Source organism: Schistocerca piceifrons, chromosome 1 (assembly GCF_021461385.2).
Source record: "Schistocerca piceifrons isolate TAMUIC-IGC-003096 chromosome 1, iqSchPice1.1, whole genome shotgun sequence".
Taxonomy (NCBI): Eukaryota; Metazoa; Arthropoda; class Insecta; order Orthoptera; family Acrididae; genus Schistocerca; species Schistocerca piceifrons.
In genome coordinates, this window is record NC_060138.1 from 332,466,310 (window position 1) to 332,489,275 (window position 22,966).

Below are 22,966 nucleotides of genomic sequence, written 5' to 3' on the forward strand. Positions count from 1 at the left end.
CACCAGGACACTCGGGGGCTGATAACCCGCACCACCAAAAAACACATATCACAGAAACTAAAAGGAGAAACAGCCGGATGGATCTTAAGGATATGACCTTTGGCCTGAAAAGGAAAACCCGTATCGGTTTTTGGAATGTAAGGACGTTGAGAGAGGCAGGGAGGCTAAGACAAGTTGAAAAAGAGATGGAGAACTATCGACTAGATATATTGGGACTAAGTGAAGTAAGGTGGCCAGAATCTGGGGAATTCCAAACACAAAATGGTGGAGTGTTGCTGTATGCGGGTCAGACAGGTGAGGACGCGATGCACAAGAATGGTGTAGGGCTCCTTACTATCTAATAGCAGCAAGAAGAGCTTACTGGAGTGGAAACCAGTCTCAGAACGGATAATAACCGCACGTTTTAAAACAAATGTGCGATATGTCACTGTAATTCAATGCTATGCACCTATTGAAATAGCTAAAGGAGAATTAAAAGATATATTTTATACAGAGCTTAACGGAGTTCTTAGACAAATAAATTCTAGGGACATAAAAATTTTAATGGGTGACTTGAACGCAAAAGTTGGTTCAGAAAATGAAGGGCTTGAACATATCATGGGCGTGCATGGCATGGGGATCAGGAATGTAAATGGTGAACTGTTGATAGATACATGCGCTGAACATGACCTAGTCATTGGAGGCACATTGTTTCCACATCGTAACTGCCATAAGATAACATGGATTTCTCCAGACCACGTTACCGAAAATCAAATAGACCACATAGTCATAAGCCGCAAGTTCCGACAGTCTCTGGTCAGAAATAGAAGAGGGGCAGACGTTGGAAGTGACCACCACCTAGTTTTGGCGGAATTCAGACTGAAGATAGTGGCAAATAGAACCAAGCTCAATCATAGGTGCAAGAAAATAGAGGTGGCAAGATTAAAAGACCAACAGATCAAAGAAACACTTGCCCTTGAACTACAAAACAGATTCCACGTCCTCTCTGAAGAAAACTTTATGGAAGAGGGAATTGAAACGTGCTGGCAAAAAATCAAGAACAGTTATTTAGATGTGAGAGAAAAAATCCTAGGATTTAAGGCACATCAAAGGAAGGAATGGATCTCCGATGCTACGTGGAATGAAATCAGCCACAGGAAAGAACTAAAACTTAAGTTAAATTTTTGTAAGATAAGAGCGCAGAAGAGCGAAGCGCATAAAGAATACATGGAGGCGAACAAAAAAGTGAAAACATTGCTACGTCGAGATAAAAGGAAATGGATAGATGAGCAAGCAAAATTAGCAGAAGAGGCAGCAAGACAAGGAAATATGAAAGACCTCTACAACATTACCAAACGGTTGTCAATGAAGAACTTCAGACATGAAGGACCAGTTAAGAACAAGAATGGTGTGATGCTTACAACTCAACAGGCACAGCTACAGAGATGGGAGGAGCACTTCAGGGAACTGTTAAATAGTGAAGACAACCAAGAGAAACAAGTAAGAGATGTTCCAGAGGAAGTCGAAGAAGACCAAAATATAAATTTGCAGTGCCCCACAATGGACGAAATTAGGATTGCCTTGAAAACACTAAAAAATACAAAGGCTCCAGGCCTAGACAACATAGCACCGGAGCTCTTAAAATCCGATACTGAAAGTACTGTTAAAATGCTCCATCCTTTGCTGAAGCATATTTGGTTTGAAGAGAAATCTCCAAAGGAGTGGAAAAATGGCTTGGTGGTAAAGCTCCCAAAAAAGGGAAATTTGTCAGACTGTAACAACTGGCGTGGTATTACATTGTTGTCAGTGCCCAGTAAGGTCCTCACCAGAATTATTTTAAACAGAATTAAAGAATCCCTTGAAAAGCGACTGCGTAAAGAACAGGCCGGTTTTAGGGCACAACGCAGCTGTGTTGATCTTATTAACACTCTTAGGATCATCTTAGAGCAAAGCAAAGAATTCCAAGCAACCATGTACCTGGCATTCATTGATTTTCAAAAGGCCTTCGATTCCGTGAAACAAAAAGTGCTCTGGCAGGTGTTGCGGAAGTATGGCATACCACAGAAGATCTTAAACATCATAAAAGATCTATATCATGGCTACGAATGCTGCATACTCCACAAGGGAAATATGACAGAGCCCATAAAAGTAACAACTGGAGTCCGGCAGGGTTGCATTTTGTCACCAACACTTTTTCTACTCATTCTAGACTCTGTTATAAGAAGAGTCACAACAGGCAGGAGACGAGGAATCCAGTGGGGGATCCACGAACGTCTGGAGGATTTGGATTTTGCAGACGACATAGTTTTATTAGCTCCAAGGCTCACTGATATGCAAGCTAAATTAAAGTTGCTGAAAGAAGAAGCAGAGACTGCTGGCCTCAAGATAAATACAGGCAAAACAAAGGAAATGAGAGTAAATTCAGGTAACATGGAGGTAGGTGCCCCTGTTAATAGGTGAGCAGCGAGTGGAGACTGTCAACTCATTCCTGTATCTGGGTAGTATAGTGGCGGATGATGGTGGAGCTGGAGATGACGTGAAAAACTGCATTAAAAAGGCAAATGCTGCCTTCATACAATTGTATCCAATATGGAAAAATAGAAATATCACATACAAAACAAAAATCCGTATTTTTAATACAAATGTGAAGGCTGTCCTTCTGTACGCCAGTGAAAGTTGGAAAATGGATAAAAAGTTAACAACCCAGTTACAAAGCTTCATAAATAGATGTCTTCGACGCATCATGAATATCTGGTGGCCAGAAAAAATATGTAATGAGGAGCTCTGGCGAATAACAAACCAGATACCTATAGAAGACCAGATACGAGAGATAAAGTTGGGCTGGTTGGGGCACACCTTGAGAAAACCAGATGGAGCCATCGAGAAAAAAGCATTGGAGTGGAATCCCCAGGGAACAAGGAAGAGAGGAAGACCAAGGGGCACATGGAAGAGGACAGTGGAAGGGGAAGCAAAAAGAGTTGGCAAGACCTGGGCAGAATTGAGACAAATGGCCAAAGACAGAGATGGATGGCGAGTTCTCCTGGATGCCCTATGCCCCCATAGGGGCCAAAGGAATTAAGTCAAGTAAGTCAAGTCATGGTAAGCCATCCTGGGCTTACATATCAGCAAAATAATACCCACCCGCGCGTGGCGAGAGTTTCTACTGCTTGCCAAACGGTACCTTGGCCAGTAAGCTCGACGGATCTCTCCCCAATTCAGAGAATTTGAATCAATATGGACAAGGCCCACCAACTATCTTGGCATTTTGACAATTTAAAGCGCCAATTGGGACAGAATCTGGCACGATATCCCTCAGGACGACATCCAGCGACTCTGTCAGTCAGTACCAAGCCAAATTACCACTTGCATAAGGGTCAGAGATGGACCAACGCGTTATTGACTTGCTTAATTTGTGAAGCTCTTTCTCTTAATGTCCGCGACCTCCCACCCCCCTCCACCCCTCTCCCCCTCCCTCCTCCCTCCCACAGTCAGAGGTTCGATTCCTCCCTCGGCCATGGGTGTGTGTGTTGTCCGTAGCGTAAGTTAGTTTAAGTTGGATTAAGTAGGGTGTAAGCTTAGAGGCCGATGATCTAAGCAATTTGGTCCCATAAGATCTTACCACAAATTTACAATTTTTTTTCTCTTAATCAAATGATCCAATATTACTGAAATTGTAAATATTCCTTTATGTGTACATGCATATCACATCTACCGACTTCTTCCCATTCTCTTTCGTGGTGCGCCGCTTTTTTATCTTAGAGTGTATGTACGAGCGGAAATTCAAAACGTAAGTTTCACGTTATTATGGCATGTCAAGAAATTTTTATTTGATGCCGTACTACGCTTCAAAGTGACAGAGATAAAGTACATGACACCATTTTTCAATATAGTCAGCAAGTATCTGGAAACAACGATCTGAACGTTCAAAAAATAGTTCAGTCCCTCGGCGATAGAAATCCGCTCCTTGGTCCCGGAGCCACGTGAACGTTCTCATCATCGGAATGTCATCGACTGCTGCGAGTTAGTTCTTCGATTTCCTGGACATGTCGTCTGTGGTTGATGTCAATAGCCTTCCTTCCCAACCCGTATCACCCATGTCTGTGCGGACTTGGTGAAATTGTTCGCACCGTTTCAGTACGGCTGCAGACGACATTGGATTTGGTCCATATACAGTCAGAATTTCACCGTTACATGTAAACAGTGTGTCACAACATCGGTTCATTGTGATTCGTGTGCCGGCCGCTGTGGCCGAGCCGTTCTGGGCGCTTCGGTCAGGAACCGCGCTGCTGCTACGGTCGCAGGTTAGAATCCTGCCTCTGGCATGGACGTGTGTGATGTCCTTTGGTTCGTTAGGTTCTAAGTTCTAAGTTCTAGGGGACTGATGACCTTAGATGTTAAGTCCCATAGTGCTCAGAGCCATTTGAACCATTTTTTTGAACTAACCTGACTACAGCAGATGTTGAAAGTGACCACCATTCATCTCTTGGCACTTTTGGTCTCTGTTCAGTAATTTGTTAAATGCAGATCGAAGATGGATTGATAGAATTGCTGCAGTCCCATCCGAAATGTTCTCCTGCAGTTCTTGAAGACTATGAGGGTTGTTGTGATACTTAGACTTGAGAACTCTACACACAAACTAATCGCACACTGACAGATTAGGTGACCTGGGTGGCCAGCTATGGCCGCAACCAGACTGACCTCTGCTAACAAGGAAATGGTTCAAATGGCTCTGAGCACTATGGGATTTAACATCTGTGGTCATCAGTCCCCTAGAACTTAGAACTACTTAAACCTAACTAACCTAAGGACATCACACACATCCGTGCCCGGGGCAGGATTCGAACCTGCGACCGTAACAGTCGCGCGGTTCCGGACTGAGAGCCTAGAACCACTAGACCACCGCGCCCGGCCCTCTGCTAACAACTTTGTAAATATGAAGATCGTGTAAACGTGCTACAAGATTCGGCCGGCTGTATGGGCAGTTGCTCCATCCTGTTGGAAGTAACTTACGTCTCTCCCTCCTCCTTTAATGCTGCCATAAATTATTTCAAAATGTTGGCAATTTAACATGCCGATGTGAACGTCTAATGAGAGAAGATGTGGCCAGTAATGCTGTCGGCAGACACTGCACACCAAACACCAGCCTTCTGATCATGCAGTGATGTTTCGTGGAAGTTATGCTGATTCTCCGCTGCCCAGAACTTGTGATTCTGTGAGTTGATATAACGACTTAAGTGAAACCACGCTTCGTCAGACATAAAGAACAGATCGCTGTCCAAGCCATTCACTGCTAGCTCAGTGAACAGTTACTGGCAAAACTGGAGGCTCTGAGGAGCATCTGCTACTTTTAATGCATGAACAAGAGGGTTGCTTGTCCGCATGATCGACTTGATGTGCCTGTCTCTTGGGGCAGGCGTCGGATTAGCTTGGTAGGTCTCTGAAGCATTTCCTGGTAAATTGCAGCCACATTTTCTGGTGCGCGGGCACTTTTCGGATTGTCTCCCGACTTATTCAAAACAGATCCTGTCTGACCGCAGTTTCGGACTAAATGTTGTCTGCCACTCTTTTCTGGCACTTTGACACCATTAAACTTGTCAGCAAACAGCTGACCACACCGTTTCCACAACTTCGTTGCACGTAACTTTCCCCGCTACTAGTGATTTCCCTAAATCGCTTCAGGCAAATACCGGGATTGAAAGGGCACGGCCGATTTCCTTTCCTAATATGAGCTTGTGCTCCGTCTCTAATGACCTCGTTGTCGACGGGACGTTAAAACACTAGTCTCCTCCTCCCCGCTACTCCACTGTGAGTACCGTTGTCTCCTTTTGCACTGCGCTACGCTCTGAGGCGCTCTGGATCACGCGGTGGGCATACACGTGGTGTACGCCTCACGGGGTGAGGTTGTATGCATACATTCACGTCCAGTCGTACCCACTCGTCTCGGCCACTTTTATTTGCCCCACACTGTACCTGTCATTGCCACGTAATAAAACTTTCAGCTACTTCACATATACAGGGTGCCATAGTTATGTTGCAACAAACTTCATACTGCACCCACAAGCTCCATCTGCTTACTCCAAGCCTCTCCGTTGAGCATGCAATGAATGGAAAACACCAACAAACAATCGGTAGCGTTTAGAAAATTAATAACACAAAAATCATTAACATGCATAAAAATAGATTGTATAACATACCTTACCATATCTTGTGAAAGTGGAAAATTCCACAGCGGCACACCCCAAATACTGTATTGCTACATGTTGCAAAGATGATTAAAATACAGCCCATGACTTTGACATAAGACCTCCTGACGAGGAACTGTACACTATGCGGCCTCCTCAACTTGCCAAGAAGAAATTGATGATGCCAAGTTCTTCTAGCAATAGACTGCTAAGCGGCTCCTAGTGTGACTTAGCAATATGAGTTCCAGAAACTTATAATAAACGAATATGTCTTGATTTCTCTGAGTTTAATGAAATAATCACCATGAAAATACATGTTTTTCATTTTCATTTCTGGATTAAACATTCTACGTAATGGAACTTGTTATGCCAAGGACAGCTGAGTAAAGATATGAGAGATCTTGGACGTTCCTGTTGTATTGATTAAACACTGTCCTATTTATTATGAGTATCCTCCCTCCATAAAAAATAAAGAGTTTTTTGCCAACCAAATGTAACAGACGTAGTCAGATACTTCCAAAACGTATGTATGAATATTGTCAACGGATCGAAAAAAGTTATTTCAGCTGCGACTTTGTGAATTTAGAATTACTGAAATGCGGTGTAATTCCGTATGGTAATTCAGGCAGTTATAGCTACGTGGGATAGTCTATATCACATAACACTAACATTTTAAACGAAAGAAACCGACGAACCATTCACGGCGATTGCGCCAAATAGTTAGAAATGTAACTTACATTACGTCTGGAATATTCACGTTCATACGTGGTTATTAAATCTAACAGATGATGGTGTATGTACCAATAAATGTAATCAAAATTGCTGGAAGCGCATGCATTTAAGCGGTTCAGCTATAGCTCTATAAGCAACAGGCCTCCATGGAAGAGCATCTTTTACGTTGGTACACGAAATGACCGAAAGCAATTGCCTTGAGATTCATCGTGTAAGACGGCGCTGTTTACCCTCCGATGGCCAGTATACGAAGAGTTGCTTTAACATCACGCCAGACCATGATTATTCAGTCGACATTTTGCTGTAAAGCCGTGGTTACTGCACCATCTCGTCTATCTCCTGTGCGCAGAGCGCTGCAATTACTTTTCCAGTCGCAGAGGTGCAGCGCATGTCCTCATCCTCCGTCATGGGGGATAAGCTCCAGCTTACGTGATGAGAAAATACCTTTAGTGTGTGCCTATCATCAAAGTGCTTTATACCCAAACAGCACTTACATGCGTTTAAGCACACATTAACGACCGCACTGTCCCATTTGCGATTAGCCGTTGCAGACTTTTGCCAGAGAAAAAGAAGGAAGCACTTTAGCAACCTGGGATTAATCCCTTCATATACAGTATATGATTCGATTTGAATTCCTTAATACGGCCTTCTCCTCTAATCAAGCTTTTGTGCATGCAAAACGCCGATATTCACGTTTCACTTTACATTTTCATCGCCGTAACTGTCAGAGCAGCTTGGTGTAACAGGTCAGATTAAAGCACATATCACATTACGATCACGTTTGCCATGTATTTGCTGCAGAAAACTCGTTTTGATGACAGTTTTAGTTTTCAAGCAAGACCTAATTTTATAATAACTGAGAAGTGTTACACGAGGGCTATTCGATTTTTAAGGTCCGATCGGGCGCGAAATGGAAATCTCAAAGAAAATCAGACACCTTCCAGCACTAGTTCTCTGCATATTCGCCGCTTACTCTTAGACATTTGTCGTAGCTTTGTACCAACTTCCCAATACCCTTATAATAAGCAGCTGCCTGTGCTTTCCGCCAATTCTCTACGCTGTCCTGTAGCTCGTTGTTTGTACCAAAATGATGTCATCATAGCCAGCAGGTCATGTGAACAGAGACGAGAATCAGTGGGAGCCAAGTCCGGGCGAAATGGTGGCTGATCAAACACTTCCCATCGAAAACGCTTCAGGAGCGCCTTCATTGCCCTTGCAGTGTGCGGCCGAGAATTGTGATGAAGATGGAAGTGCAACGCAGTTACGTGGGCTGCATGAAATCAGTCGATAACTCTCGGCAGACACTCATACTTGGCAGGAGACACTATTTTCAAGGCATTTTTACGTGCTCACTGTGTGCTCAGAACCGAAAAGAGCGACATGGCGCGATCGATGGGCATGCAAGACATACATCTGCGCAAAGTTTCAAAGGATTTTCCTTGTGGTTTCCATTTCTCGAACGAAAGGACCTTAATAAACGAATAGCCCTCATATTTATTTGTGCGATGGTCGGTCTGAAAGCAGATTGGTTTTATTCAGGATTCCAATACATGATATTGTCCCCAACTCTTTTGTCTACAAAACCGTACTTTTCAAAATAGTCTCCGTTCAATGCTACAGTCTTACGCCACCTTACTGGGAAGCTCTGTATGCCCGCATGGTATCACTGTACTGGTCGACATTGGGGCAAACGTCTTGCTGCAAACAGGAACCCCCCCATCATACACGTACTGCTTCCCGCGGAATGATCCCTCATTGGTCCAAACATATTGAAGTCGAAATTTGTGGGATCCGGGATGCAGGCTGGATGAGGAAGAACGATCCAATGAAGTCTTGTGAGCTCCTCTCACTGTGCGCAGACTTGTGTGAGATGCAGAGAGGTGTTTGACTGTGATCCGTCGATCACCTCGAATGAGAGTGTCGGCACATCGCAACATTGCAAGACTCACAGCTGCGTGCAGCCGGCTGGCACGCGAGAGGTCGGATAGATTGGCGCGACCTAGTTGCGATGATAACAGACGCTTCGCCCAAAGACTCACAGGGCTTTTGTTCACTGTCAGGTCTCCGTACACATTCTGCAATCGCCTATAAACATCTGCGTTGCTCTGGTTTCCCGCCAAAAGAAACTCAATGACAGCACTCTGCTTGGACACACCGCTGTTACAGACGCCATATAGAAGGCTACTTATGGCGGTGTCACCTATCGGAATTTAATGAAACTGCACGGGCTGAAGCGGGAATATTTCACAATGCCCCACAACAAATTCCGAATTTCTTCAACCGAAATTCGCCGAAAAAAAAAGTGTTGCTCCTCGTGCTATTGCTGTGTGCAAAAGCAGCCGGACCAGGAGAGTATCGTCGTATTAGGGAACAATCATAAACTTCCGATGAATAAATTGTGTAAGAGCGTTACTTCTGTTTATATGGCCATTTTTTCAGAACCCATAGAAGTTTATCCAGGTTAATTAGTAGGATCGAGCTACCAAAGATCAAAAAGATGGCAGTGAGATCTTGCAAAAGTTGATTGTTGTGAAAGACTTGGTGTATGTAACTTCCCTTCCAACATTTAAGGGTGAACAGCGACACCGAATACCGACAGCAGTGAATGCAGTTAACTCCAGATATGCTCGCAAAAGTATGGGACGGATTTGGTTATCGTCTGGATGTTTGTTGTCTGTCCGGTGAAGGGCACATCCAGCTTATGAGAAATGTTAATGAAAACTTTGATACTAAGTGCAGCAGTAAAAGTTTCCCCAAGGTTCCATGTGCATGCATGTAAAAGATATACCCTTATCTAATCGAATGTTTCTTCTGAAAACAAAAAAATTTCTAGTCCTATGCATAAATTAAAATTTACCCGGAATTTCTTTCTTCATGCTATGCATGACTCACTTGTTTTCAAAGTTCAAATGGTTCAGATGACTCTGAGCACTATGGGACTTAACATCTGAGGTCATCAGTCCCCTAGAACTTAGAACTACGTAAACCTAACTAAGCTAAAGACATCACACATATCCATGCCCGAGGCGGGATTCGAAGCTGCGAGCGTAGCAGTCACGCGGTTCTGGACTGAAGCGCCTAGAACAGCTCGGCCACCGTTGCCGGCGCCTCATTGTATTTTCACATTTCGCGACATATCGTACCTAACTTCCCGAATAGTTCTCGTATTTGTACACTGAATCTTGAAATGCTTACGAAAGGCACGCTGCACGCACAAGACAGATTCGCCGTAGCGGAAATACCGCTCCAGCGCGAACGCACATCGTCCAGTACGACATGAATAAGGGCTAAAAACTGACACTCCACACTACTAATAGACGGCGCCACTGTCGCTGTATCTTGTTCTTAGCGTGAGTTACTCAAATTTGAAAACGTCGAAATATTGTGAAACACTTTATACTTGAAAGAATTATCGTCAACGATCAACTACACGAAATCTTCCATAGTTATTCCATGGGCATAGGTGGCTAGGGTGGTACTTTGGAAAATATAGAGCCTTGAAAACGACTCAATCATTTACAGTATCCCTGTATAAGAGATAGAAGATAAATTTTCAATAGTTGACGCCGTGGGGCAGCAGAAGGATGGATTTGGGAAGGACGGTCTGAGCGGGCTGGGCCGCCAGCAGCTGCCGCCTGGCTGAGTTTCGCCGTCGGCGTGGCGTGTTGCATAACGCGCGGCGGCAGCGGCACACTTACGACGCGCCGACTGGTTTGGTGTGTCCCGCCTGCAGTGGCCGCCGCCTGCCCTTTGCTCGCATCTAGCCAGCTGCCAGCGCAGTGCAATGACAGGCTGCCTCTGCAATTCGTCCACACTGCTCGTCCGCGGACATAAACTCCGGAAGCACTCTATAATCTACACAGTTCACAGCGCAGCAACTGTAGGTTTCAGACAGCTACATTTCACTTATTCCTTCGTCAACACTCCATATGTGAACACGTAACATGAATATCGGCACATACTCATACTGCAATCCAGTTAATCCATTACCTTTGGTCAGTTTGCTTTTGTGTTGTGAAACAGAAAAATCGGAAAATAAAATAATATTCCAAAAAACTTCCAAAAATTTTGTGAAATAAATTATCTAATTTGACGCGCTTTTGAATAAGTACCACTGCACCCCATGAATACGCACCTCCCACACGATCGTTAAAAAAAATCCCTTAAAATTCAGTTTAATTCAGTTATGATGAACTGAATATTTCCAGTTTGAAACTCCCGCCACACGATGCTATCCTGTTACTGGCCCATACCAGTTGTTTCTCTTTTTCTTCTCAGCAGTTACTGGATATTGTGTGTTAAGTATATTACGTACAGCTCAAAAATAAAAATACTTGTCTTCCTCCAGCGTGATCAGCGTAAGCTAAAAGGCTGGACACCTCTGGTCTACATAATCCACCACACATATATCTTCAACTACACTTTCAAATTCTACGACTGTAATATGAACTGTTTAACACATCATTTACGTAGCTAGCAACAGCTGTTCGTGGAATATTTAATTTTCCCCCAAATCACTAATTACGTTTTCCTTATTTAACCTGATTACTTTGAAGCAATTGTCTGCCTCCGTAGCTGAGTGGTCAGCACGTCTGACTTCCATGCGAAGGAGCTGGGATCGAGACTCGATACTGCCAGAGATGTTTGCTCACAACACGATAATACCGGAAGATCGGTGAGCTGATCCCACGACCCTTCCATACCACTTTCACTGTCACCGTTAGTGAAGGATGATACGGCGGTTGGTCGGTACCGATGGTCCCACCACGGCCTGTGGACGGAGTGTACCTTTGCTTTCAAGCAATTACGTGTATCTTTGCAAAACAAGTTATCACTCTGGTCAGTTTCATAACCCATCTGTCTATTTCTCACTCTTCGTTTGGCTGCGAATATTCGGGTCGGATGGCTGATTTGGCGGAGGGGACGAAACAACGAGAAAATCGGTCCCACCGCATTAGGAAGGATGGGGAAGGAAGGGGGCCTTGCCCTTTCAAAGGAACCATCCCAGCGCTTACCTGAAGCGATTTAGGCAAATGAGGGAAAACCCAACTCAGAATGGCCGGACGCGGGTTTGAATCGTCGTCTTCTGGAATGCGAGTCTACTGTGCTAACCACAACGCCACCTCGTTAGGTGAATATTCGGGCAAAAACGCATTGTGTAATTTACATTTGACTAATCAGCTAAGCCCTACAAAAGAGATGTATGATTTCGTAACAGTTGTTAATGCATTTTTTTTCTATTCTGTTCTTCCTTCTAGTAAGAGGCTCCTTCTTTGCTGAAATGTAGGGAAATGAGTAGCACAATGGTCCCAACTTATTCATACAGCTACAGCAATACCTCTAAAACAACGTGTCGTACACAATAAGATGAAAAGGTAAGATTAGTAAAGGGGACATCTGCCTGGGCTACAACTGGCCACCTCCTAAAAACAACTTTTGCATCGGCGAGATCAGGTTTGTATTTTCAAACAGGAACCCACCATTTTTACTGCATATTCGTATTGTACGCCAAAAATTAAGTACGGTTCACTCAACCTATGTTTTCCATTCGTAGTGTATGGCGCTGTAATCGACAAGTATCCCTGTTTTTGCAGTTACGACGCATTTGATTCTGCATTTCATTTACGATGTAAATGCAAATCTTGGTGTTCAAACAGTCTTAGATACACTGAAGCGCCAAAGAAACTGGTATAAGTATGCATATTCAAAATGGCTCTGAGCACTATGGAACTTAACTACTGTGGTCATCAGTCCCCTAGAACTTAGAACTACTTAAACCTAACTAACCTAAGGACATCACACACATCCATGCCCGAGGCAGGATTCGAACCTGCGACCGTAGCAGCCGCGCGGTTTCCGGACTGCGCGCTAGAACCGCTAGACCACCGCGGCCGGCTATGCATATTCAAATACAGATATACGTTAACAGGCAGAATACCGAGCTGCGGTCGGCAACGCCTGTATAACACAATAAGTGTCTGGCGCTGTTGTTAGATCGATTACTGCTGCTGCAATGGCAGCTTATCAAGATTTAAATGAGTCTGAACGTGGTGTTATAGTCGGTACAGCTATGGGACACAGCATCTCCGAAGTAGCGATGATGTGGGGATTTTCCCGTACAACCATTTCACGAGTGTACCGTGAATGTCAGTAATCCGCTAAAACAACAAATCTCCGACATCGCTGCAGCAGAAAAAAGATCCTGCAAGAACGGGACCACCGATGACTGAAAAGAATAGTTCAACGTGACAGAGGTGCAACCCTTCCGCAAATTGCTGCAGATTTCAATGCCGAGCCATCATCTAGTGTCAGCGTGCGAAGCATTCAACGAAACACCATTGATATTGGCTTTCAGAGACGAGGGCCCACTCGTGTACTCTTGATGACGGCACGACACAAAACTCGTCTGGGCCCGTCAACACCGACATTGGACTGTTGATGACTGGAAACATGTTGCCTGGTCGGGCGAGTCTCGTTCCAAATTGTAACGAGAGCATGCACGTGTACGGGTATGGAGCCAATCTCAGGAATCCATGGATCCTGCATGTCAGCAATGGACTGTTCAAGCTAGTGGAGCTTCTGTAATGGTGTGGGGAGTGTGCAGTTGGAGTGATATAGGACCCCTGATACGTCTAGATACGACTCTGACAGATGAGACGTACGTAAGCATCCTGCCTGAACACCTGCATCCTTTCATGTCCATGTGCATTCCGACGGACTTGGGAAATTCCAACAGGACAATGCGACATCCCATACATCCAGAATTGCTACAGAGTGCCTCCAGGAACACTCTTCTGAGTTTAAACACTTCCGCTTGCCGCCAAACTCCCCAGACATGAACATTATTGAGCTTTTCTGGGATGCCTTGCAATTTGCTGTTCAGAAAAGATCTCCAACCCTCGTACTCTTACGGACTTATGGACAGCCCGGCAGGATTCATGGTGTCAGTTACCTCCAGCACTACTTCAGACATTAGTAGAGTCCATGCCACGTCGTGTTGCGGCACTTCTGCATGCTCGCGGAGGCCCTACAGAATATTAGGCAGGTGTATCAGTTTCTTTGGCTCTCCAGTGTGTTTTCCAAGGGGATTAAGATTGGGTAGGATAGCGTGCCAGTAGATGTGCGATAGGGTGCCTGACAGTTCGTAAAAATAGAAACATAGGCGTGCTGCCATATGAAGACAGCTGTTGTCGCCTTGGAAGACGGGAGTGTCCAGAGCATACTCATTATGAACACGAAAAAGAAAGGGCACTGCTTTGTCGCCGATAACGTTAAAATAAAAATCCTGGTTAATATTCATATTGATTTAAATGAGTGAGCACACGTCATGGCACGAAAAACTTCCCGAACACATCACTACACCCAAACACTACGAGTCAAACGCGTGAGTGAGCAGCCGGTGCACCCACTGCCTCGCCTAACAGGCAACATCGCAACTCGTCGGACCACACGTCTCGAGTTAGCTACAGCCCAGTTTGCGTTGTTCTTACCACTGAAGTCGCAGCGCCGCTGTGAGTAATGCCCTTTGGCGTCGAATTCGACTCAAGATGTTCATTGTTCATTGCATACAGCTCCCTGGACTGCGATGCTCGAAAACTGGTTGAGATGGTCCTGCATTCATTGATAGGTGCAATTCCTGTGGAGTTTGAAACTAATTGACATTGGCAAGGTGACCGCCCCCGGTAGCTGAGTGGATGCCGGCACGGTAGCTCAGCGTGTTCGGTCAGAGGGCTAGCTGCCCTCTGTAATAAAAAAAAACTGAGTTAATGGATCAACAACGAACTGAAACGGGTGTCTTTCGACGTCCGCCCAGAGCAGATACAACGAACGAAAACGAACAAATTTTCTCTGCTCAGGGACTGGGCGTTGTGTTGTCCTAATCATCATCATTTCATCCCCATCGACGCGCAAGTCGCCGAAGTAGCGTCAAATCGAAAGGCTTGCACCAGGCGAACGGTCTACCCGACGGGAGGCCCTAGTCACACGACATTTATTTTTTATTTATTGGCAAGGTGTGACTCTAGTCTCCGGTCACTGTCAGATAGAATCTTTTTAAGACCACTGTTTCCCGCCGTGTTACGTGGTTGCGAGAGTTACATCGTTCCTTGTGGACACGTTAAACACAGCACGCTAATACACAAAAAACTGACCAATTTCATTCACGGTATGGTTATGAGTACGTCAGAACACGTGAACATCTTTTTTGTTATTCTGTTGTGTGTCCATGTCGACGTATTTTTGTTCTTATCCCGTGCAACAGACTGGCACTTACTCACACTTCATTGCCATGACTTAGGTCAGCGGTATAGGGCCAACAGACCGCCATGTACCAGTTCTACACAAGTTATAACCCCCCAAAGCAAGCTCGTTGCTCTTTTAATGGGGTGACTGATATTTAGTTTGTAAGGTTAGTTTTTGATGAGAGTCAGCCTCGCTTTAATACGCGAGGCAGAGTTAAAGTGACAGAGCTGTGGAACTACCACTGGCTACATCACGTACAGCTCTCCAAACTCCAAAGTGTGCTCATTTAAGGAGGTAAAAAACATTTTGTCTGGCGAGCGTCTTCATGTTGCGTATGTTTAAATCGCGGATGTGTGGTATTGTGTGCAGGTGGTGGACTCCCGGCGCGTGGCGAACGCGTCCGGCGGCGTGGAGCAGCGGCGGCATCAGCAGGTGGAGGTGTTCCAGGAGCGCGGTCCGGGCGGCAGCCGTCTGCACGTGGTGCGCGCCAGCAGGCTCTCCACCTCCTCCTCCTCCACCACCACCACCTCCGGCACCGCAGCCGCCTGGCGAAAGGCGCCCGCCTTCGATAACCTGCAGGTCAGCCATCCAACACTCAACTATCACTAGACTCGATACTGGGCTCCATATGCATCATGTGCACTTCGTCGAAATTTCCACTACCTCAACCAATAACCACAAGTACAAGACCTTACAGGTGATCTGCAAAATAATATTAACACCTATATATACATGTGACAAAAAGAACTACGCATCACGAAGGAGTTATCCAAATGGGCCGGAAACCATCAGACGTGGTGTACATATACAGACAAAACAATGATTACAATTTCGTAAAATTTGGATGATTTATTCAAGAGAAAGAGCTTCATAAATTGAGCTAGCCAATAACCCACCTCTGTCACTTACGAGAGCAGTTCAAAAATGGTTCAAATGGCTCTGAGCACTACGCGACTTAACTTCTGAGGTCATCAGTCGCCTAGAACTTAGAACTAATGAAACCTAACTAACCTAAGGACATCACACACATCCATTCCCGAGGCAGGATTCGAACCTGCGACCGTAGCGGTCGCTTGGCTCCAGACTGTAGCACCTACAACCGCACGGCCACTCCGGCCGGCTACGAGAGCAGTTACTCGGCTTGGCATTGATTGATAGAGTTGTTGGGTAACCTCCTAAAGAATATTGTGGCAAATGCTGTTCAGTTGGTGCACTAGATCGTCAAAACAGCGAACTGGTTGGAGAGCCTGCCAATAATACTCCAAATGTTCCAAATTAGAGAAAGATCCGGCGACCTTGCTGGCCAAGGTAGGGGTTTCTCAAGCACGAAGACAAGAAGTAGAAATTCTCGCCGATATGTAAGCCCAGGATGGCTTGCCATGATGGGCAACGAAACGGCGTGTACCGCTATGCTGTAAGGGTGCCGCGGATGACAACCAAAAGAGTCCTCGTCAATAAAATTCTTCTGGGTTTGAGGCCGCATTGTCATCAGTCTTGGCTGCCAACTATGACAGGTTTGTAGAAGGACAGCTCTCGCTGAGCAACAGGCGCGCGGTAGGCCACAGCGATGGACGGCACGCAGAGCGCCGACGCGGCCAAGTCGATACTAGGCAGTTATTTAGTAAACAACGCTACGCTGTAGTCGCCGCTCAGTCTCGGATTCGCCGATTTCTACCAACGGCAAGCAGTAAAGGAAACTCCAATGGAAAACGCCCATTTCCGCCAATGACAACACGTAATGCAAAGACCAATAAAATGAACTCCTAATACCCTTCCTCCTCACCCTCACATCCCATGACAGCACTCCTCCATAGCATATAAGTATCCAACAAGTGCTCAATCAGCAGTTAGCAATACACCCTGAGCAAGGCGCCTTGTAACAGTCCCCAAAACGTCGGAATTTTACAGATGACAATGCGGCCTTAAACCCAGAAGAATTTTATTGACTGTGACAACGGCCGCGGAAGCCTACGTTTACATAAAAGGGTCCTCCTATGAAAATAAACGGCACCCCAGACAATCACTCCTGATTGTGAGGCCGTACGGCGGGTGACAGTCAGGTTGGTAACCCACAGCTGTCCGGGGCGTCTCCAAAAACGTTTACGCTGGTCATCGGAGCTCACTTCAAAGCGGGATTCGTTCCTGAAGACAATTATATTTCAATCAATGAGATTCCACACCGAAAACTTGTCTGGAGACGCTCCGGTCAGCAGTGGTATACCAACCTGACTGTCGCCCGCTATACGGCCCGACAACCAGTACTAATGATCGGGTGCCATTTTTTCTGTTGTCATCCGCGGCACCCAAACAACACGGCCTTACGTCGACGACATTCTACGCCCAGTTTTGTTGCCCTTCATGGCAAGCCACCCTGGTCTTACATTTAAACAAAATAATGGCCACCCGCACACGGCTAGATTTTCTACTGCTTATCTTCGTGTTTGGAAAACGCTGCCTTGGCCATCAAGTCTCCGGATCTCTTCCCCATTAAGAACGCTTGGACTATTATGGGCAGGGGTCCTCCAGCCAGCTGGAGATTTTGACGATCTAACGCCCAAATTGGATAGAATTTGGCACGATAATCCTCAGGAGGACATCCAACAACTCTGTCAATCATCGCCATCCCGAAAAACTGCTTGCATAAGGGCCAGAGGTGAACCAACGCGTTATTGACGTGCTCAGTTTGTGAAGTTCTTTCTCTTTAATAGATCATTCAACTTTTCTAAAATAGTAATCGTTTGTTTGTCTGTGCATATACGTCATATCTACTGATTTCCATTCCGGGTAATTCTTTCGTGGTGCGTCGTTTTTTGTCTTAGTGTGTGTACAGACTAACCTTAAGCATCAGCCATCTGACATACACCACCTGACAGAAAAAAGTTAAGCATCCACAAGGGGATAGACCGCGAAATGTAACTTCTGGGGCTGAGAGGGTATGTGACGTTTTTCAGTCATTACGAAATAGTCAAATTTACAGACAGCCTCTTGGTATCAGCATACGTTTCAATATGGCGTCGCACATTCTCTGGTCTGGATGCGTAACTGTTTCGGTTAGGAAGAAGCCGTTGTATCTTCTCCTAAGGCAAACTGGCTCACAACTCTTGTGTCTGCTCTTTGACATCATGATACTTGCAATGCGACGGAGATGAAGTCGGAGCTGGTACCGGTGCATCTGCTGTCGGGGACAGGTCTGTGGAGTATCTCAACATCACACAGACATGTGCCACGTGTGGACGAGTATTGACCTGATGAAAAAAGGCATCGTGATACTGTCGCACGAGAGGTAATACATGAGAACACAGGATGTCCGTGATGTACCGTTGTGCGGTCAGCGTTCGTTCAGTCACTACCAGCCGTGATCTTAAGTAATACCCAATCGCTTCCCACACCACGATGCAAGGAGTAACACCGCTGCGGCTCTCCAAATGTTCTAAGAATGTGGTTTCTGCCCAGGTCGTCGCCATACTCGCCAATGATGGTCTTTGAGGTAGCGCCAACCGCGAGTCATCGCTGAACACAATGAGACGCCATTCATCAGCAGTCCCTGCTCCGCGGTCATGGCATCACTCCAAAATGCAGCCATTTGTGTTGAGTTGTTAATGAAAGCTATTCGCGGAGCAATGATTCCCTAGTCTGGCTGCTGCTATTCTCTGACCAATAGTGCTGGATGACACAGGATATTGAAGGGAGTACATGACTTGTTCTCAAATGGCAGCCACGGATATGAAGGAATTACGATGTGATTGGTGCACAGTGCGGTGATCTCCTTTGTAGTTGTCAGACGTCGTCGACCAGGACCTTGACGACGTGTATGCCTGCTCTAACATTTCCATGCAGGTAGCTGTCACGTCCGAATGCCCCACATACCTGGATATTGCACCATTTGATCAGATGGCCAAATGGAGACCTACAACGAGGCAACATATCACACGCTGCTATCGCTGTTTCACACGAGCACGCAGTATTCCCGTGTCCTCCGCATTTATCACTCAACGGAGTGTCGGTGATACACGGCACGTTATAGTAACGAGGAATATGCGCATATATGCATTTCATGTATGGTAGGACTAATGGCATGGGCATGAGGCGGCACACTTGTACCAAGAAGCATACCCCACCAGAAGACACCCCTGAGAGTCGAAAGGTGCTTCAATGCCTCCGAGAAACTGAGGGCATTCGTGATGCTGCAGAGTGGGTAGTCCTGTACGAATTACACATGTACATGAAAATGTGATGCTGGAAACAGTTGACCTCTCTCCGTGAATCTCGAGAAGGAGACTTGCCACACAAATTAACGGAAAGAACCACAGTAGTGTTTGGGGAATAATACATTGCTATACATTGCTATGCAGTGTACCCTTACCACCACCAACAAGTTCAGTGTCTTAGTGAAGCGGACTCTGGTCCTACACTAACGTCATGTCAGTCGATGCCACATCATGCTTTAGGCAGTCATACGTTTGACAATAACATTTTATGTACAGATGAACCAGGTTTCATTCGTGATGGTGTGTTTAACCATCACAGTTCTCACGTTTGGAATCATCTGGTCTGCAACCCACATGCTGTGCGTAAGTCTCCACATCAGCGACGTTTCTCGTTGAATGTGTAGTTAGGGGTACTCGTCTTATTGGACCGTACACATTACCAAATTCAGTGGACTGAATTACTTTCAGTTTTTGCGGCATCATCCTGCAGGATTGCTTCAGGATGTTTCCTTAGAGAAGGGATGCTCGACCCACCGATAGTGATCGACCGGTCGATCACCTTGGCTTATGAGTCGATCTTTCAAAATGTCCGAAATCAGATTAAGTGAGCTAATTTTGTAAAGTACCAGTTTGGCGACAATGAGGTTTCAAGAATGGTTCAGATGGCTCTAAGCACTATGGGACTTAACATCTGAGGTCATCAGTCCCCTAGACTTAGAACTACTTAAACCTAACTAACCTAAGGACATCACACACATCCATGCCCGAGGCAGGATTCCAACCTGCGACCGTAGCAGCCGCGTGGTTCCAGACTGAAGCGCCTACAACCGATCGACCCCAGCGGCCGGCAATGAGGTTTTGCACGGTGTTTGTAGGTGGGTAAATCTGGCAACATTTTCTCCGTCTCTTTCGTCTCCATCTACATTCCACCGCCTTTAACGCTCGCGCCAAGCAACAGTCTTTGCCGACCGGATTGGTCGAGTGGTTCTAGGTGCTACGGTCGCAGGTTTGAATCCTGCCTCGGGCATGGATGTGTGTGATGTCCTTAGGTTAGTTAGATTTAAGTAGTTCTAAGTTCTAGGGGACTGATGACCTCAGCAGTTAAGTCCCATAGTGCTCAGAGCCATTTGAACCATTTAGCCAACAGTCTTTCTTCCTGAATGATGAGGTTACTACTTGCGAAGCAACAATGGACAAGGCGGAGGTAATGCTTTATTAAATACTTTGTGCTATCGAAAGTGAGTCTGCTGTTTGTACTTACATATCAGATAACCTCCTCACTTTGCAAACAATCCCAGTCAAAATAGCGCAACAATCCACGACACAGCGACAGCACAGAAATTAAAATGTGACGCACTTTCCTCCTATATTGTCATAACTGTCGAATACACAAACATCTTTGGATCAGAAAGTTAGAAAGAAGTACACGGCTAACCTGACAGGACTGAAGACGGAGGCTGTAAACCATTTTTAGGTTTCAAGGCTAAGCTTTCATAGCTCAGTCTTTCCAAAAAGTGTACGCTGAAGATTTTTTTAAGTTAAATGAGCACTCATTTCTCTTGTAGTGAGACTGGACTTGAAAAAGAAATAATTCGATTTCAAAATGACATTTCCTTAAAGTCAGCACACAACGAAAATCATTTTGAAAATAGTGACAGCCATAACCTACTTTAACACTAGAAGTTGCAGTGCATGCTTTATAGTTTTTTTGGAAAAACTTATATATGTGAGCCAGCGTTTTCAACAATAAACATAGTAAAACGTAAGTGCAGAAATAAACTGACTGATCCTCATCTTTCAGGCTGAGTAAGGTTTGCGCTGACTGATTATTCGCCAGATAACAATAAACTTGCCAATTATATGTAAAGCCAAGTATCTCACCAATTTTTTCGCTTATTTGTGATGACATGTACTTCAATTTTTTCGCTTGTGTAATATCTTGAAAATTGAGTAGTAGACCCACAACTTTTGATGGAGACAAATTTACTTTTTACATATTTTGTGTGCTTAAAGTTATTAGTATTGGCTGTGGTGTTGTTTTGTACTTGAACCTTCATGAATTTTTAAGTCGGTAAATTTCTAAATGGACTAAACTGCATATAACAGATCTCAATCCTAGAAAGGTTGAGCACCCCTGCCATAGAGCAACGCCAGAGGAGGTCGTACACGCATGATGGAGCACCAGCACAGTTTGCTGCTATGATGAGACTACATCTAAAGCTCCGAAGTGGCGAAAGACAGACTGGGCGAACAAAATTTGTACCGTGGCTTCCAGGATCACCAGATCTGAACCCCAATGCTGTCTGTGTCTGGGGCTACCTCTAAGGTGTAGTGTACGCCACTCTGGTTGACACTGTTGGAGAATTGGAGGAGAGACTTGTCAATGCGTGTAAAAAATTTCGAAATGATCCAGGTTTGTTTGAAAGGATTCGAAACTCATTGCAGCGATGGGTACAGGACGACACTTAGAAGTTCTTTAAGCAAGAGCACAGTCACGTTACTGTTGTTGTGTTGGTTCAAACTTCCTGCACTTCTACCAAAGTCATCATCATCACCATCATCATTTAAGACTGATTATGCCTTTCAGCGTTCAGTATGGAGTATAGTCCCCCTTATAAAATTCCTCCATGATCCCCTATTCAGTGCTAACATTGGTGCCTCTTCTGATGTTAAGCCTATTACTTCAAAATCATTCTTAACCGAATCCAGGTACCTTCACCTTGGTCTACCCCGATTACTCCTACTCTCTACTGCTGAACCCATCAGTCTCTTGGGTAACCTTGCTTCTCCCATGCGTGTAACATGACCCCACCATCTAAGCCTGTTCGCCATGACTGCTACATCTATAGAGTTCATTCCCAGTTTTTCTTTGATTTCTTCATTGTGGACACACTCCTGCCATTGCTCCCATCTACTAGTACCTGCAACCATCCTAGCTACTTTAATATCCGTAACCTCAACCTAATTGATAAGGTTACTTGAATCCACCCAGCTTTCGCTCCCATACAACATAGTTGGTCGAAAGATTGAACGGTGCACAGATAACTTAGTCTTGGTACTGACTTCCTTCTTGCAGAAGAGAGTAGATCGTAGCTGAGCGCTCACTGCATTAGCTTTGCTACACCTCACTTCCAGTTCTTTCACTACGTTGCCATCCTGTGAGAATATGCATCCTAAGTACTTGAAACCGTCCACCTGTTCTGACTTTGTTCCTCCTATTTGGCACTCAATCCGTTTATATCTCTTTCCCACTGACATTACTTTCGTTTTGGAGGTGCTGATTTTCATACCATAGTCCATACATTTGTGATCTAGCTCTGAAATATTACTTTGAAAACTTTCAATCGAATCTGCCATCACAACTAAGTCATCCGCATATGCGAGACTGCTTATTTTGTGTTCACATATCTTAATCTCACCCAGCCAGTCTATTGTTTTCAACATATGATCCATAAATAATATGAACAACAGTGCAGACAGGTTGCAGCCTTGTCTTACCCCTGAAACTTCTCTGAACCACGAACTCAATTTACCGTCAACTCTAACTGCTGCCTGACTATCTATGTAAAGACCTTTAATTGCTAGCAAAAGTTTGCCTCCTATTCCATAATCTCGTAGAACAGA

At 45.1% G+C, this 22,966-nt stretch overlaps 1 protein-coding gene across 1 annotated transcript in view; it reads left to right on the top strand.

The window, feature by feature from the left end:
* The window catches only part of LOC124718985, a 1,052,919-nt gene that overhangs the window by 975,473 nt on the left and 54,480 nt on the right, over positions 1-22,966 (top strand). The window contains exon 6 of the mRNA XM_047244688.1: positions 15,504-15,713. Within this exon, the coding sequence (XP_047100644.1) occupies positions 15,504-15,713 (210 nt within the window). The remainder of the gene's footprint in view (positions 1-15,503; positions 15,714-22,966) is intronic.